Consider the following 18,170-nt stretch of genomic DNA (forward strand, 5'->3'; position numbering starts at 1 on the left):
CGCTTGCATCCCTGCCATCTCCTGCCTTTCCTCTTCTGCCAAACTGTGCATGGTTGAAATGGTTGCAGCATTAAAAAGGTCTCCGCTGCTCCAATCTGCATGTCCCGGGGGGCTAAGGCATTGACCACTGGAACACTGCCTTAAAATAATCAATAACGCTGGGTGACACGCCAACCTCACACTGGCCAACCAGGGATAACTTGGGGTATTTCCTCATTCTCTGGAGAGAAACAGCTATTTGTTTAATAGAGGCCATCACCCCAAAACATCGCTGTGCCTCCCTCAGACTGCCACGCTCCAGGAGAGAGGAGCTGGAAAGCCCGAAGCTGGCTGTGGGGAACTCTGGAGCCTGGAGGCCATCTTAGCCCCATGTAGAAGGTAAGCAAAGGTATTTACATGCTTCCCTCAGCATTAAAAAGCAAAACTTCCTAAAACCCTAGTTAAAAATTAGAAGCTTGCTCTAGCCGCCTTGCTTAACGAAGCTGTAGAAAGTGCTTTTGTTTGCTGAATTAATAAAGTGTTTTGAGCGCTTCTGGCAATCCAGAGTGTTTTCCTAAGCTGTAATAACACGGTCAGATCCTCTGATGTGCACAGGTAGCAAAGCGGCATTGATTTTGGTGGTAGAGGCTCTCGCTAGGTCTGGTGATTGATGTTTAGGTAAGTTCTCCTCGCAGTTTGAAGTGGTATTGAGATAGGTCAGAGAGAATGGGCTGTAAACCCCTGTTCTTCCAGCCAAAGCAGCATCGTGTTTCTTCATGAAAATTGCGCGAGAATTGGGCCCTCCAGCTATGTACGAAAGATGCAGAAGAGAATTTATAACTCGCCTACAAGACCTAGCTTTTATAGAACAAGGCTAGTCTGTACCTGTGCTTGTTTTCTTCTCTCTGGGGAGGGAAAGTAGGTGATGCGGGGCAAACACATGGAAAAGCAAAAGCTGGAATGGGGCAGGAAAGCAGAGAGGCAAAATTCAGTGTAAAAAAAATAGCAAATGCATTGGGTATTGCAGAGAAAGACTGGTGAAATATCCAATATTCTTTCCATTTCCCTTCACTCCCTCCCCACTTCATCTTTCATTTGCACATTGTCAGCCTGCTTAGATTTTTATCTCTTTGAGCTGGAGCTCTTTCCAGAGGCTTGCAAAATGCCCTGCCCAATTTTAAGCACTATATAAACAATAGGTAATAACTGTAAACCAAGAAGCATCTTTGTTAAAAATGTTCCCTTCTGGAATAGTTTAATGCCAGTTAACTTGGTTTAAAGCTGGATTAAAAAGTATAATGTGATTGTGGAGTGCTCAGAAGAAAAGGCATATAAGCATAGTGCTCAGAAGAAAAGGCATATAAGCATAGTGCTCTTATTAAACTCATAGCAGCAGAGAACAATGCAAATTTTTTGCTATAGAAATGCAAACTCAGAAGTGTCTGCCAGTCTCAGCTACCTGACAGAAATATACAGCATACCATAAAGTCTTTCTGTTATCCCTCTCAGTTACAGAGGTCTGAGGACATCGGTCTGTCTTCATGCCTTACCTCATCTCTTCGCTGTCTTCGTTCTGTCAATGAAGCCGGCTTCAGCCTGTCTCTGGCTTTTTCAAGTATCTTCATACTGTCTTTCACCTGGGTTTTTTTGCTTGGGAACCCAACCTTGATTGATTTCTGTACTCCTAGCCTGCTTAATACCTTCTCAACACCAACTTCTGTCACAAAACTTTCAGGATTAGCCAATGCACATGACTAAATTGAGGGACATTTCACTGTTTACTGCCTCAGTTATTACAAAAACTATTTGCACGTAGCAAGCATGGACATGTGCTCATGCATGGCTGTGTGTATGCATGTGTAACACAGGCGTGTGTACTGAAATGGTGTGTGTTCAGATCACCTTGTCTTCAATTTTCTAACTTGCTCAAAGGAGATCAAAGCCATCTTTGTCATAAACTATCAGCTTTCTGTGAGGACAGAAACCCACAGATTGATATTTTGTATTTTTATACATTTGAAAGCCTTGAGCTGCAGTGAAGCTATGATAAAACATCATGAAGAAGTTGTGATCAATTTGTGCCATAAAGTTAATGGCAGTGTGAAAGTTCAATAATCTCTGACCCAGTAGTCTGAAATTTCCAACCTGACATGGAGAAATATCTGTGGATCCACTTTTGTACTGATCAGCCTTTTCTCTTTGGCTATAGATCACAGCATGGGTGCAGTATGAGCTGAAGTTGTTCACTTTGGTGAAGAGGGATGTAATAGCAGCCTACAACAAACTTGGAAGGGAGTGACAGAGGTGATGGAGTGGTGGGAGAGGAAATAATGAGGAGCAACAGCCATGTTTACAGCTTGGGAGATTCAGGCTGGACATGAGGAAAGACTTTTTCACCAAGAGGTTGGGGCAGCCCTGGAACAGGTCACCCAGAGAGGTGGTGGTAGCTCCATTCTTGGGGGTTTTCAAAGCTCAGCTACAAAAAGCCATGGCTGACACAGCGACCTAGTGTTGGTGGTAGTCCTGCTTTCAGCAGGAGGTCAGACTGGTGACCTGCAGAGATCCCTTTCAACCAGTGCTTCATTTACGTTGAGTCTTTGATTTTAAAAGAAGAACCTGACCGCTGTGAAATAGTAAGCTGCTGGTTTACACCTTATGGCAGATCTCTGGAAATGAGGTGGGACAGCTTTGTGACTTCCCTTAGCAAATAGCCACAGGATTAGACTTGTTTCCAGTTTTTCAGATATTTTAGGGTGGGTGCCATACAGACCTGTAACCCACAGTCCTATCTACCCTTATCTGCAGAATAAGCACGTCACAGGAAACAGTAATGAAAGTTTCTCCAATTCTTGCTGACAGCATATTTTTGATTGAAATAGCCCCAGCGCCAAGGCAGGGCTGAATGTTTCTATGGCATTCCTGGCAGTCATTTCCTGCTCTTGCAGACCTTCGGTGCAGAAGATTTCAAATCAGCTGCCCAAGACAGTGGTCCCAGACAACCTGGTGCATCCACCTCCCCTTCCACCCAAGGCCTTAGCCCCACCACGAAATCTGCCACCCAGGGTATCAGTTTGTGTGGCCATGGTTTTGTTACTGATGTTCCCAATGGACAGACACTCATCCATGAAGAACTAAAATGAAATTCTCCATTCATTTCATACCAACACGTTTAGTCCTTGCAATTCTAAACAAATTCAGTTAAACACTCCAGTTTTTCATAATTCCATTTTAAATAAAGTCTCTGAAGGGAACGGGCTCTGTAAAACAGGATTATCTCTGTAAGTATTAACTGGAACATTTCTTGCTTCAAAACTGACTCTTCTTTTATTAAAGAAAACTGCTGAAATCTCGTGCTCCCTGCACTGCAGTAACCCAAACCTCCCTGCGTCTTTCTTCAGCAGAGAGCTACCATGTGCACAGGGAAGTGTTCAAAGTGCATTGGGATCACCCTGTTCCCACTGGCGGCATGTGCCATAGTCTCCAACATCCTCCTGTACTTCCCCAATGGACAAGTTCTGCAGCTCAGCAAGATAACTGATCTGGTCTGGTTTTTCCATGGCATTCTGGGAGCTGGGATACTGGTAAGAGAGAAGTGTTGCTACTGTTTCTTATAGGTTTGGTTTTGTTTTAAATTTAGGGCTAAGAAAACCTCTGTTAACAAAAAAAGTCATAGGAATATGTTTCGCATAAACATTTGAGCAGCTTAACTGGGAAGTTGGGTACTGGTTTGAGAAAGTGCATTCAAGACTGAAAAAGTCCCTAATCACAGGAATACAAGGTATTCCTGAAATAAATATCAGGTCTCCAAGTCAGGAGGAAGCAATAGGACTGACTTCTCACTGTGGAGAAGGGTGACATGGGTGTTCATCCTCCATGAGTCAAAGCAAAGCTGAGGTCCTAAGCTCAGCTGGAAGTGGTGAGTTTTCACTATTGTCTGCACCCCTTCGTTACCCCTCTAACTGATTTTATGCTCACATAAGTCACAAAAAAACATGAAGGGCAAAACTAAAACATGTTTCAATAGGTTTTCATTAGAGACCCAGCCAACACTCCATGAATGTGGAGTTCCAAATGGCTTAAATCCCAAACACCCGCTGTGTTCCCACACACCCACCTACCTCCTTTTGGGTTTGATCTGGTTTGTATGTGTTCTTCTATAACCAGTTCTCCATTCCACCACTCATCACTTTTCTGTGAATATCCATAACTAGAAGGGAACATGTTTGGGAATACTGATCTTTTCCAGTTCACTGGAAAGCCTGCTCCCTTTACACTCTTCCAATTATCCACCCAAATGCAGATAAAAAGCCAAGCGAGTAACATGCATATGACAAGTACTGGCTGTTATGCAGCCTGGGCAGATGGTAAACTGGCACAGAGCTGGCTACCTGCACGTCAGAAAAATGAATGTTTAGGAATAATTAACTTAGAAAAAAGCAAATCTCATTCACAGTCAGGCTATGATGCAGCTACCACGTAAGTCTATGGAAAAGCTACAATGAATGTGGTTCAGACTCATGCTTCCCAAAGCAGAAACTTGGTATAAGATCATTCAGTAAATTGTTCTCCACCAGCAGCTTGCCTGCTTCTTCTTCCAGCTACCACTTGGGCCTATTACTCATGCTGAGCTTGAACGTAAGCATGAGTTTGTGGAAGGAAGCCTAAAGGAAGAAGTGGAACTACATGAGAGACCTGTGGAAAATTCGTATCACTGCAAGCCCAGGAGTCATTGGCGTTCAATGAAAGGAAAGGCAGGTGTTAGGCATGAGAGCGTCACAGGCTCATTGAAAACATGCCTTCTTTTAAGGCTTCCACAGAGGCTTGCCTGTGGCCAGCACCACATACATCAAAAATGAGAACAGCAAGTGAGAGGGGAGGAAAAATTTGCATTGACCTTCAAAATACAGCATTAGGAGTAATTATTGATCCACAAACAATGCTGTTGAGTGTACGTGTTTTCCAGAAAACAGCATGACAAATGCCCACAGGTGAAGAGAAGGGGAAAGAAAGCATTATCATCAGCTCCATTTTCCAGGTGCTGGAAGCATGGAAAAAAGAAGTCTGGCTTCTGGGCCTCCTAGGGAGCTAAGCAAGGGGCAGAATGCCCCGCGACTGCAGCCTGGTCTGTATCCTGACTCCACAGTGAGGACTGACCAGGCTGCAATGCTTTCCGCCATGCACCCAGCTTCTCACCAAAGGAAACTCAGGGAAGTCGTGCCAACAGGTTGCCCGATCTTGGTGGATCTAACCAGGACACAGCCTCCAGAGCCAGGACTTTGGGGAAACTTCGTAACAGCCTGACCTGGCTTCGTGAGCTAGAAAACCTGCCTTTGGCTGAGCAGCCAGCCTCACCCTTTCCTCCTCCTCTGCTGCTTCTCTAATGGAAATTTATATGACGTGAAAACCTCTCCATTTCCTTATTTCGAAAGTTTAGGGTGTAAAGAAAGGAAGACTGGCTCTATGTGTCATAGTAACATCTTTCCTGATGGAAAGCCTATGTGCAACACTGGGAAATGCCCGACTGAGCCATGGCTCACGCACAGCCCTCATTTTACTGACAACAGCCAAATCTAGCAAAGTTTCATTCCCATGTCAAAAGGCAGGTGTTTATAATCAGACACTGCAAAAAAAAGGAAGTTGCCAAGCAAACCCTTCATCCTGAGCCAGGCTAATAAATGACACAGAGGTGTTCGCAGCTCAGATGAGAAACCTCCAAAGAAGACAGCCCTGGAGGAAAGGGAGTGTTGGTTTGATAGGCAGAGGTATTAGCTCTCCTTCTGAGTGCCAGACAGTAGCATGCTAGGGCTGAGGCTGCCTTGGGGACCGCCTGTGATTATTTAAGAGCTGACTTCTTTTCAGGAAGAGGAATGTCTTTTTAACCTCAATGCTCTACATCTGCAGGTCTCTAGCTGCGGTCCAGTGACCACTGCAGGTGCTGGAGGCTGCCCCTGGGGTGTGCATAAAAGGCAATGGAGAGCAAATCCCTTGAAAAATATTTAGGGGCCTCCAAATCTAAGCAGGTTTCATAACACTGTCTTACAGTCTAACAGAGATATTCACCGTGCACACATAAATTCCCCGGGCTTTGTTCACCATGGACATTCTGCTCTTCCTGCCCTACATGGGACAACATCTCTCCAACACCTAGTCAGGCTGGTTTTACAGCTTTTACTTTTTTTGTTTGTTTGGGGGGGTTCCCCTTCTTTCATTACTTTATAGGGACCATTTCCTACTTTCTCAAATACTCATTTTCTTGCGTTGTTATTTGAGATGCCTACACAAACAGTGGCAGGCAGAGGAAAGACAGCAGGAGTGCTCTGGCTGCACAGCTAGACCCACAAAAGCTTGCTTGCCCTCTAGCTGCCAAACTAAATTCAGCTTTTCCTATCTCCAGAGTGCCTCTGTAAAGCAACATTATATCCTGAGACACAGATGGTTACTGGTTTCATTGCATCAGTCCAACTCCACCTGATAATAACTGTGGAGAAAGCTGGTGTGAACTGGGATTTCCTTGTGGAGTGGAGTCCATTTTGTAGCTTTTCCAGAAGCTTAGCACAAAGAACCAAAGTCAGGTGTGTTTCAGGATGTTTAAGACTGATTTCCCAATTATAATCCAGAGTAGGATGCTCAGAAAATTTAAACGGACATAATTCTTACTCCAGTGATGCATCTCTTCTGAGAAGAAATTCCATTTTCTCAAAACTGACACATTTGCTCCTGAAAAAAACCCGACAAAACCCTGCTGAAAAGAAGTATAGCTTCAGCAATCAGAATTTCTGTACCAAAAACTTGCCAGCCAGCTCTAGCTGTAATCCCACGCTTCTTCCCGAGTTACTCTTCAGCAAGCACCAACACCTAAGCAGGTGTAACTCACAGAGAAGAGGCAGAAGGTGGTTTGCATTTGAGGAACATGATGCCCCAGCTCCTAGACTTTAAAAACCATCCCAGCAGAAGTACTGCACACCAATTCAGCTTGTGCTTTTCTCACAGGTTATTTTGCCGGCATTCATGATGCTGGGAGCAGGTGGAGCAGGATGTTGCGCTAACAGATGTGGGGTAAGTGGATATTTATGTGTCGAAATGGCACTAGACGGTTTGCACAATAGCTCTTAAATGGCTGCTTAGCAGGTGGAAACGTACAATGACAAACCATCACACCACCATCAACAGCCATTTCAGGGAAATGCAGAACAGGAACTTGATCTACAGCGTCCCTCGGCTGGGGCTGAGGGCTCAGTTGGCCAACAAGAATGTTGTGATACTGCAGCCACTGACATGAGGGAAATCATACTCAGCCAGGGCAGGTGCTGGAGCATTTACACACAACGCTGAGGGCAGAGGGGCACAAAGCTACTTCACTTCATCCCACATAAAGTAAAACATGGCTCCAGCTTCCTTCTGCTCAAGGCAATCTAAAGATTGAGACAGCTGCCTGTTCCTTCTGCTTCCACCTGGTCCTGTTTCCTCCATACCCTCCACGGCAATTTGCTTTTCCACAGGTTCATCCCTGCTTACCTCTGTAGGGACAGATGGGTCCCCTACTTTGCAGGCCCACGCTAAAAGCCTGAGCTGCTGCGGCTGGCGCTATGGAGCCAACGCTGCTTCCTGAAGGCTGGTGCCTATGGAAGGATTTGACCCGTAGCACACATTTGCCCAAGCGTTATGCACATGCAAGGTGCAAATGCAATTTGGGCTCTCTGTCATCCAGAGAAAGGCCAGAGAGACTTTTCCCCTTGATATTTAAGAATATTATAAAGCAACATGTTATACAGGCATCTCCATTAATCCTCAAGCCCTGGGCACAGACTTCTGTGTGGCTATCATTATTAGCAAGAATAAACTGAGTTAGAAATGTTTTTTTTAGTCTGCATCCTTCCCAGAAGCAGTCTGGAATGAGATATTCCATACAATAAAGCATGTCTCTTCTGTACTCTTCAATTAATATTTAGTTTGATCCATGAGAAGACCTTTACCTCTTCAAGATGTTTTACTTAAGTTAATTCATTATTCATAATACCAAAATAGCATTCTTCATTAGGATGTCTGCAAGTACATCCCAAGGGACATGTCATTATATTGATTTTACCAAAGGTCACATGCACAGAGAAGATGCTAATGATGGCCAAGTAGGCCAGTTGCAGAGCTGGGGTGTGAGCCTAGGCACCCTGAACCCGGTGGCTGAGCCGGCTGCTTCTCCTGATTTTGCATGATGTAGAAAGCGGTGGTGGAGAACAGCCATACCGTGGGTGTTCCCACACTCTGCTGAATGTGGTAAGTCACGAGGGGAAATCCAGCTGAGCTGGGCTCAGTTCACCCAGCATCTCAGGTCTCCCTTCTCCATCCTTCATCCCAGCACTAACTATTACAGAGCCAAGAGTCAAACTTCCCCAGATGGGCTGGGTTCACTCTCCCGGCCCACCAACGCGGGTGGTAGCACAGTGCCATCCAGCAGCCCACCTCTGCAGAACCCCCACCCTCCTCCATTCCCCCCCACGTCCCTTTCACTGCCTGAGCCATTCCTAGCAGCACCCATGGGTGCCAGGTACCCTGTCTGCACCTTCCCATCACTCCTTGGTTACCTACAAGCTGTTCCTCCTCTTCCTTATTTGCTGTTAGAGAGGAATACAATAGACACAGTTGAGAAGACAGTTTGATTATGTGCTGCAATACTTGTATAAAGGGAGCTAGCTGATGGCCAGGTGATGAAGCTACTCAAACCAAACTAGACGATAGGCTCGGTGAGGATGGTATGTCTTTGAAAATGCTGTCTTCTGGGACTGTGGGAATTGCCCACCTCTTTGAGGTGGAAAGGGGTGAAGCTCTACAAGTCACTCCATGGTTTAAACTGAACATGGCTCAATGTAGAGATGAGATGGGGACATGAGCAATGAGCGAGTGGCTGTGAATGGCATTAAAAACAACAGTTGCCCCTGCACAGCTCCTGGGGAAGACTGATTTCCAAGCATGTAAAAAGAGGTGAGTATTGCAGGGAGATTTGAAGGCTAATGATGTGCTGCTTCAGGAGAAGAAACCTCAGGGAAACTTTGCTTTGGGGATAGCAGGAGGAAATGCACAGACACCCACGGCAGGGTTGCTCAGATGCCCTAACCGTATGGGCTGTATACCCAAGGCAGGGTATGGTGTGAATCACCAGGCGCTGGAGAGCAGAGGAGCCCTGGGACTGGTTCAAACATCACGATGGTAATGACTTCCCAAGGTGCCAGAGCTCCTTGCGAGGTGGGTCTGTATGGACCCAATATGGGGTCTCCAGCTCTCGGTGGCTTCTCCACCAACTTCTACCTACTGGCAGAGAAATAGTCCACACTGGAACTACTCAGGAGACTCTGTAATCCAACGGTTAGATTGTCCACCTTTCTGCTTTGGGGACCTTAGGCATAAAATTATAATTTACACTGAATACTCAGCATTTCTTTTCATAGAAAAAAAAAAAGGCTACAGAACTAATACTGATCAGAATTATTATTCAACATAACCATTTTCCTCAGGGTAGGGACTCCATCCTATTATGTTTTGTGCAGTCCCTGGTTTAATAGTTTCAGACTTCATGGCAGCCTTTACACGCTGCTGAAGTATCAACAACAGTAATAATAATTAGTAAATTTCTCATCCTTTTATTCACCTTATTGAGTTCTCCAGTTCACAGTGATTATGTGCTGCATTAAGTTTTTTTTCATTAATACATTTTGAATTGCTGCCTGCATACATACCTAGATGGCTTCTTGTCCTTGCATTATGGAGTAATGATTTTGGAAAGCAACAGATTTAGAAAGCTTCCGTGTCTTGCAGCTTAGTGTGTACACATCTGAACACACCCACTGCACTGGCACAATGAAGAAAAAAGGCCCCCCCAAAATACGGCTTCTGTTGTTGCATCAGCAAATATACTCCAGTATTTTTCTCTAAGCCTTCCATAAGAGTTACTAGCAGAACAAGAATAACCATAGCAGCTTTCCAGACAAACAAACATAGATAAGCAAAGATATCTGGATAAACAGACAGGATAATAATTCCACAAAAAAACACCTCCAGAAAAAGAAACAGAGAAGAAAGAAATGTGCATGAAACAAGAACCAGGGCAATAAAGAGCAGCACAAGCTGGGACAGGAGGAACTTGGTAACTTCACCAAAGCAGCTGATGCAAATGCTCAAAGAATAAATGCTAAAAGTCTTCACCAGCTCACCAGAGACAATCCAACTGTGTGAAGGATAAAGCAGGAAAAACATTAAATGAAAAGCAGCAAAAATGATGAGCTTTGCAAGAGGTAGAGAACAGGCAAACACCATGGGAAACTAATTTCAACAAACTCCAGCGTCCCAGCTTAGACCTCATGTTGCAACTGAAGACACAAATGAGGAAATAAAAAATTTCAAAAAAAGTGATACATGAAGATGGTACAGCTAGGGAAAATGCTGAAAGGTTGAGATGCTGCGATAGTTAATAAAATTGCTAGATTTCCATAGAATATGGGACAAGCCTCCAGAAAAGACTCCAGAAGAGTGGATATAATGGAGAAATGCCACTGCGTGTCTAGAAAATGCCCAGGAGAGCCAATTTAACAGCTGCAGCAACTTCAGACTCCTTTTTCAGTGACAAGTAGTCTTTGTCTATATAAACATGCGCATAGTAAAGGAAATAGGTGAGATGAAGCTAGCTATACAGGCAACAGATATCAAATGATAAAATCATGCATCAAAGAACAGTCATCAAGGGTAGTACTGATGAATACTACTAGGACTAACCACTATCATAAAACACAGTAGTAGCAAAAGACCATTTGACTTTTTCGATCATAATTGTCTTTGGGACGCCCATACTGCTACGCTGTGCTGAAACTAATCATTAGCATAATTAAGATCCTTCAACCAAGATGCAGAATGCACAGTTGAACTAAATGAGAAAATAGGTGGGGAGAAGTGGTTCAGCGTAGGTAGGAGTTTCAGACAGAGTATCAGTCACTCACCTTCACCGCGAGGCATGGCTGGTGATCTTATTATGAGAGACAGTGCATCAGCTACAACCCAGCACTGCTTTGGTCTGGGACAATATACTAAATTACCTACATTTTGCTGACAATGAAGCTCTGCTAAGAGGCAACTCAGTCAACATGCAGATAAAGACAAAAAGAGTGTCCAGCTTTGCAGAAAAAGACAGAGTTATTAATCAGTTATGATGAAATAAATCTCATGAGAAATCCCAGCAACTTCTAACTCAAAGATTGCTTTAGAGGCAAAAGGACACACAAAATGAGTCAGTTCACACACTGGCAGCATGCAAGGTGTACAGAAAACAGTAATGTCATTGCTGGCAAGTTGGAAACTGCATTCACCAGCTTGAACATGTTTGGATAGTGAATAGTTTTTAAAACTATGTCACAAAACTGCAGCGTGGATGGTGGATATTTCCATTTGACCCTGTCACGCAGCACTGTGTGGAGCAGCTGGCATTAGGAGAAGGTTTCTACCTTCCTTGTGGGCTATTAGATTTCACTGGTATTTGCTGGCAACAGGGAAATGTTGCCAGAGGTATGTGGCTTTAAACCCAAGTCTGGGACAGGCGTGTTTCCCATGTCCTTCCTCAGTCGTGTCTCTGCCCTGACTCCGAGGCAGTCCTGCTGCCTTGCCCCCAGTCCAGGTCTTCTCCTGGCTTTGTCAGTCTGCTCCAGAGTTTCCTTTGCTCTTCTCCTTCTTGGCAGACTTGTGAACAACCACAGGCAGGGACTCTTAACAAGACTAGTGGGAAGCCTGTCCCAGATACACCACCAGTAGCACCTGCTTGAGATTCTTGTTTCTGTATACAAAGAGCAACCAGATGCATTCCATCCACTAATAGAAAACTACCCCAAAACAGAGCCAAGGTAATTTCTGTGGGAGTGGCCAGTGTAAAACGTACAGGTGCATTACATATAATTCGAAGTCACTGCTAGTTCGTTGCCACACGCAGCACAATTAGATTTCTCAACACGAGCAGTGGTAACCACATGTCATGCTCTTGCAAAATTAAGGAAAGCAGCAATAAGAAAGGCTCTTTTGCCTTCCTTATCAATTAGCAAAAACAACTAATGCATCTTCTGTTGCTTTCATACCTGGTTCAGTAGCTGCTTGCTAGTTTCTGTTGGTACAAGGGCTGAGAAAGGTGCTCTTGGTGGAGGTGGAAATGCCAAGGTGCATGATGTGGACTACATCAAGCCAGTACTGGCTTCATATTGGCTTTTTGAAAGAAGACCACCAGATTTTTCATAATTGATTGGTCAAGTATAAAACTGATTAATTAAAGCTCTGGGCATACCCACTTTTAAAAGCAAAACAAATACAGTCTGAAATCCCTTCACAGCTAGGATAGCTGCACTAGTCAGCAAAATTCAACTATTTTTTATTCCTACAAATATCATACTACTGTTATGAGTTTCAGCATATAGTAAGAAACAAATAAAGATCGTTCCCTTCCCATTCAGTGTAAGCTTTCCATGTTACTCCATACTTCTGTGCATGTGATGTTGAAGGACTTTTCCCTTTCAGATGCTGCTGTCAGTGGTCCTGGCTGTGCTGGGATTCGCTGGAGGAGCGTATTGTGTGGTCATCTCCTCACTGGGGCTGATTGGGGGCCCTCTGTGTGACACAGGTGATGGAGAATACCTCTACCCTTTCAGGAACGACACTCTGGAGTAAGTATGACGTACAGGCTCTTCCAACTTTGCTTTCCCTAATTGCCCCCACACACACACATCTTTTTATAGCAAATTTGAATTTTTCCAAAGTGAACTGATGGTCCACCTGGTCTATGAATAAACTCATATTTCTCTGAGCCAGCATGTTCCAGCTGGTCATCTCTTTGACCAAAGATCATCTTTGGGCAAACTGCCTGAGTCTCCTGTTGTGCTTGTCAGCAAACCCCTTTTGCAAGTTGCAGTACACTTTCAAAAGGCTGCTGAGCTGTGAATCCCCCCAGAGCCAAAACGAAATGTTTGGTAAGTATGCCACATTAATCTGTTAAATCATCATGAATTGAGTCTACTCTGCCTGCTTCTGAAAAGCAAAGCGAAAGTCTTTTCTAACTCTTTAAAGTTATCCTTGGCAACTACACTTTTCAAGCCAGAGCTGAAGATGATGGATGGACTGCGCTGAGACACCACAGCAGGAAAGGAGAATATGGAGACACATTTGAAAACCATTAGGGACCTTTCCCTTTAGTTATTAGCACTGCCATAAAACAAAAGGGAGATTCTTGTGCATGTACAGATGTGGCTTTCTCCTCTAGTCATCAATTGCACCTCTGCAAAGGCAATTCTGAAGAGAATCACCAGCTTTCACCAATTATAGTAGAATTTGAGACTCACTTTGTGCAATCAAGTTCAGAAAATGTAATGCCAGAAAACACAGAAAGCATTCTCAATTTTTAATTTTCTTATTAGAAATGTATTCATTGTCAATTATTTTTCTCTGTCACAGAGACAGTTATTTGTTCAACCAGACAACATGGAGCATTTGCAGAGAACCTGAAAACATAATCCTTTGGAATATTGTCCTTTTCTCTATTCTTCTGGTCATTGGTGTGATTGAAGCTATTCTTTGTTTTATTCAAGTCGTCAATGGACTTACCGGCTTTATATGTGGCACATGTATGAGGAAAAGAAAGGTTGGTATGCAGTAAAAGGTATCAGAGTGCTTTACATTCTTACCACTTTTATTTTTCAGGATCTGGGAATGGTACATGACCAGAGAGATCTTCACAGTCCCTGAATGAGCTCCTCTGGGGAGCTGAGGCAGTACAGATGCATTTGCACACTGTCTCTCTCTCCCTCACATTGTAGTCAAGGATAATCTGGTCTTCAGATATTTCAAAACAGCAGAGCAGTGTGATGTATTGACATACTCAGTTGCATGGTTGTGTTCCTATTCAAGAAGCCATTTTGATAAAGTGTAATGACCCCCCAGCAGCTGTAAGTGAGAGAGATGATAAGCGGAGGTGTTTCTAGCTGGTCAACAGTAGTAAAAATGTCATTTTACAAAATGAAAGAAAACCTCTTTCGTGTTTCATTTATCTTCACTGCTTCCTTTTCACTGTTTATTTTCATTGTCCAAGATTTTTGCAGTAAGTCTGATATTCCTCTGGAATATTAATTAATCATCTTTCTTCCATTGCCTTTCAGACAAATATTTCTGGAATGTGAATGACCTACAGGGAATGCCAGGACACACCCCGAGCTGAGCTGCCGATTCACATACAATAAGGATAGTGCACTGTGCTGTATTTCTGGGGCGATGACAAAGAAAGCCCAAAATGTTCAGGCGTTTCATGGGGCAAAATGTATTTTTTATAAAGAAGTCAGGGTGGAAAAAGGCTAGATCATTTAGATCTGAGACACCAAATTTTCATCTCTCTAAATATCCTTGCTAAATCTCAGGTATTGGCAAAAACATGAATCTGCCTGGTCCCAGCTTCTGTACTTGTGCATAAAACACAAAGGTCCCCAGACCAAAGCTTGCCACTTGTCCTCTTGTGTGTATGGGAACTGAACTGTTGTTAATGTATGCATCTATCAGCTGCATGAAGCAGGTGCTCTCTGGCTGGATGAAAATAACCTCATGTCCCCTCCAGATCCCACCTTGAGCTCACCTGTTTGTTCCTATTAACTTGCTACCCAGGCACTCCCAGATTTAAATTAGGATGCGCAGAGAATATATCAAGCGGCATGTGCAACACTGCAGAAGCAATTGAAGTACGTGGTTTTCAGCCTCCCTCAGCCACTCTGGAGCCAAATCCCCTTGTGCTCATTTGGTAGCTTGCTATCATGTTTGACAAAGTCCAGTGCACTTCTACATCAGTTCTTCAGGAGCATCTAAGAGACATGTTAACCCTGGAGGGTCATTTGGTTCAATATAGACAGTAGGTTTTGGAGCAAGAGTTTAACAATGTCCAGTTTAACTAAAAGAAGGAGAACCTCAGCACCAATTTTGTCCTCACGAGACTCCATAGGCATCTCACTAATTTCCACACAGTTCTGTAGGGCTGTTCTCGAATAGATCACATGGACAAGCAATTAACTGGTAAAGATAAACATTAAATCAATAAAGGTAGTGATTATGTGCAGCGTAGTAGCAAATAACAGATATAATCTGAAAGGCAAAAAATTGCATCAGTCTTAGTGTTACAGCAACAGTAATCCCAACCAGGAACTGCGTAATTCCCCATCATCATTTAAGATCAAGCCCTTGATGCTAAAGCCCATGACTGGCAAATTTCAGAAACCCCATCATTTCAGTGACTTCCTCAGAGATTATTTCTTGGACATGCCGCTGATTTCCCTAAGTCAGCCAAACTGTAAGATAATCTTTATCCATCCTGAAGGCATGTATGCAGTTAGGAAAACCTGAATATATTTAAAGCACTTGGAATCTATTTTTCAAAGAAAGACATTTATGTTTTCTCAGTCAAACGTTCGTATTTCTGCAATGTAGCATGGGAGCAAGTTACTTGAACACAGTTATTGCAGACATGGTTGGTTGGTTGTGCTATCCTCTAATGCAGCACACAAACCGCTTTATACAGAATGGGGAAGAAAATGCCAGTTGTGCTAAGATGAGGAGCACATGTACATTTCCTTGGAGCATAGCTTCACCTCTAGAAGCAGGAAATTTGAGCACAAAACTTAAAAGTACCTTCTGTTAAAAAAGCTGAAGTTTGCAATCATGACTAGGTGCATCCAAACCTGCCAGGTGGCTTAAAACGATCACGTTCATTGTTGGCAGTGAAGCCTGGAAAGTGCAACCATATAAAGTGAGCATCAAAATAAAGCCAACTGATTCAACCAGGAAAAGAGTCAAGGAGGCAGCTAGAAGTAAGGATATTCAGCACGTCGCCAGACTGAGAGAGACTCCTTCATCAGCAGAGGGGCTCTATGAACTCTTCACAGCCCCTAAATATCAGCCCTGCCCTCATCCTTCAGTTTTGTCCCCCTGACTCTCACCTCTATGATAAAGCCAGTCTGGGCTGTGCCAGCCCTGCGAGAGGGAGAGGTACCCAGTGGCACACACCACCGCCAGCACAGGAAGGTAAAGGCACTGTACTGCTGCCATCTGCTTGTTCCAGGCTGTCCCGCTCTGGGGACGTTCAGTGTCACCTCTGTGTGCTAACGGGGACACCCTCTGTCCTGTCAACTGTGCAATCACTGGCCTCACTGATATATGTAAATATTAAATATTGTTGTTATTCTGAAGTTCTTTTCTGGCTTGATTTGTGTGACCTAAAGGACTTGCGACTTCAAACTAGCTCTGGTAGGAAGACATATGGAATAACACAGAAAGTAGAGTTAAATTCATCTTGTCTAACTTGAACCACTGAAAAGAGTCAAGCATCAAGCCACAGAGTCCATGGAGAGAGGTAGCCTTCCCCCAGCCCATACTGAAAGAGATGTCTAAAGCAGGCAGGAGGAATTGCCTCTCCAGGCAAGATTCAGTTGCCTACCCTAGACAGGAGCATCTGGTGCCGTTTGAAGTGCAGCAAAGGTCCTGCTCAGCCTCCAGATGCCACTCGAGGTGGCAACAGTCTCCCACATGTCCTGTGTCACACCTGAGAGCCACTTGCAGATCTCTAGAGACCCAAGAATCTCAGCTGGAGCTACCAACACAGAGGTGTGGGTGACCAAAGCAAATGCTCATCTCTTGCAAACACAAGGATGCTAAAAATCAATTTAACCAAGATAGGTGGCTAAAATTCAGTGAAATCATTTCAGCTCATGGCTTTTCAGATGCCCCAAATCACCTTTTACATGTGTCAAAGCCTAAGCTCTCAGAAGTGTCACCAGAGCCTTCTCCAGGAGCCGGCCAGCACTTCATAACGGGGGTGGCTCCTTGCACCAAGCACTGCAGAGACCTGTAAAAAAATGGCTACATGATACTAACAAAAATAATTTTGGTTTAGGCAGAGTTGGCTTCACTAAAGATAAAATATTGTGTTTCAGAATTGGGATTACTACAGATTTTAATTTGGTTGTTTTTTTTCAAAATGGGAAGAATTATTCCAGTGAAATCTAACAAAGGAAAAGAAATATTTTGCCTCTGAAATATTTTATGTATTGTACACATGAAGAATTTAGTAAACTAAGGAACTCATAATATTCTTCTATATCTATCTTTTATCTCTGTTCATCTTCTATCTATCCATCTATCTACCTACCTACCTATCAATCTGTCTTCTCTAATTCTATCGATCTTAAATATTTAATGGTCAAAAACTCACACAGGCATAATGGCAAAATATTTGTTTAATTTTTATATTTATTACTCACTGTGCAGTCTCACCACACAGGCTTTCACACAAGGAGTAAAAATATGTTACTTTCTAATCAAATTGTCCCTCTCCTCTGCATCTGAAACTCATGCAGGATATCAGCCACACACAAATCTGTGTTGGTTGGAAAAGAAAAAAAGTGTTCCTGGGATTGACTTGGGATAGGAATAAAATTTTAGACCAAGGACACCATGTGAAAAATTGTAAACGTTTGGAGACCAATGGCCCAGTGTTTCAGCTGCCAGCATCAAGGACATGATTCAAATACCTGGGTTGGAAACCACAGACTGTTTCATGCCACCTCATTTCAAGAGGAACTGTCAGATCGTTTTGATGCAAATAGCTCAGATGCCTCAGGCCCCAGTGCTCAGTTTTTCTTGGCGAGCAGAGCAAAGCAAACTGGTGGAGAGGTTGGTCCCTGCAGACCTCCCTGTGCCACAGCCTCTGCTCCACTGCCCCAGCCCCAGCCCTGTGTCTCTCCTCCCAGGGAGCTCCTCACAGGCACTTCTTTGCAAACAAACTTTAAAAAAATCCCAAAGGAAATAAAAAAAAAAAAAAAGGACCTTTCCAGATTCTCAGAGTACTTTATTTCATTTCCTACACGTACCAGCTCATTGGGCTTGTTCCTTTCCAGAGGAGTGACAGGGGACGGCCACCATTTGGAAATGCCCTTCCCTGCAAGACCTCTCTCGCCCCACAGCACCCCTTTCCTCCTGAGCCCGTGGGCCACAGAGGGCCAGCTAAAGCTCATCGTCAATAACATAGCACATTTAACCTAGAAAGGCAGGGCAAGGATTTTGTCAAAGGCAGAGAGGCCACTGTTTTGTCCATCTTTATTTCTTCCAGTTGGTTAGCTTCAAAGCTGAGTAGCTGTAAGTGCTCA

At 43.8% G+C, this 18,170-nt stretch overlaps 1 protein-coding gene across 5 annotated transcripts; it reads left to right on the forward strand.

The window, feature by feature from the left end:
• The first annotated feature begins 218 nt into the window (after positions 1–218).
• LOC104324200 (transmembrane 4 L6 family member 1) lies at positions 219–16,214 on the forward strand. Of its 5 annotated transcripts, none has more exons than XM_069808378.1 (7): positions 219–378; positions 2,189–2,349; positions 3,378–3,560; positions 6,970–7,035; positions 12,517–12,662; positions 13,447–13,633; positions 14,148–16,214. In XM_069808378.1, exons 2-7 carry the CDS (start codon positions 2,326–2,328, stop codon positions 14,166–14,168), a joined length of 627 nt encoding a protein of 208 aa, XP_069664479.1. In that variant the 5' UTR covers positions 219–378; positions 2,189–2,325; the 3' UTR covers positions 14,169–16,214. The 5 variants fall into 5 exon arrangements, with proteins under 5 accessions (XP_069664479.1, XP_069664480.1, XP_069664482.1 ...); XM_069808379.1 differs by having other exon boundaries at positions 220–378; positions 3,381–3,560; XM_069808381.1 differs by lacking the exon at positions 2,189–2,349 and having other exon boundaries at positions 220–388.
• Positions 16,215–18,170: the final 1,956 nt, after the last annotated feature.

Source organism: Haliaeetus albicilla, chromosome 20, assembly GCF_947461875.1.
Source record: "Haliaeetus albicilla chromosome 20, bHalAlb1.1, whole genome shotgun sequence".
NCBI lineage: Eukaryota > Metazoa > Chordata > Aves > Accipitriformes > Accipitridae > Haliaeetus > Haliaeetus albicilla.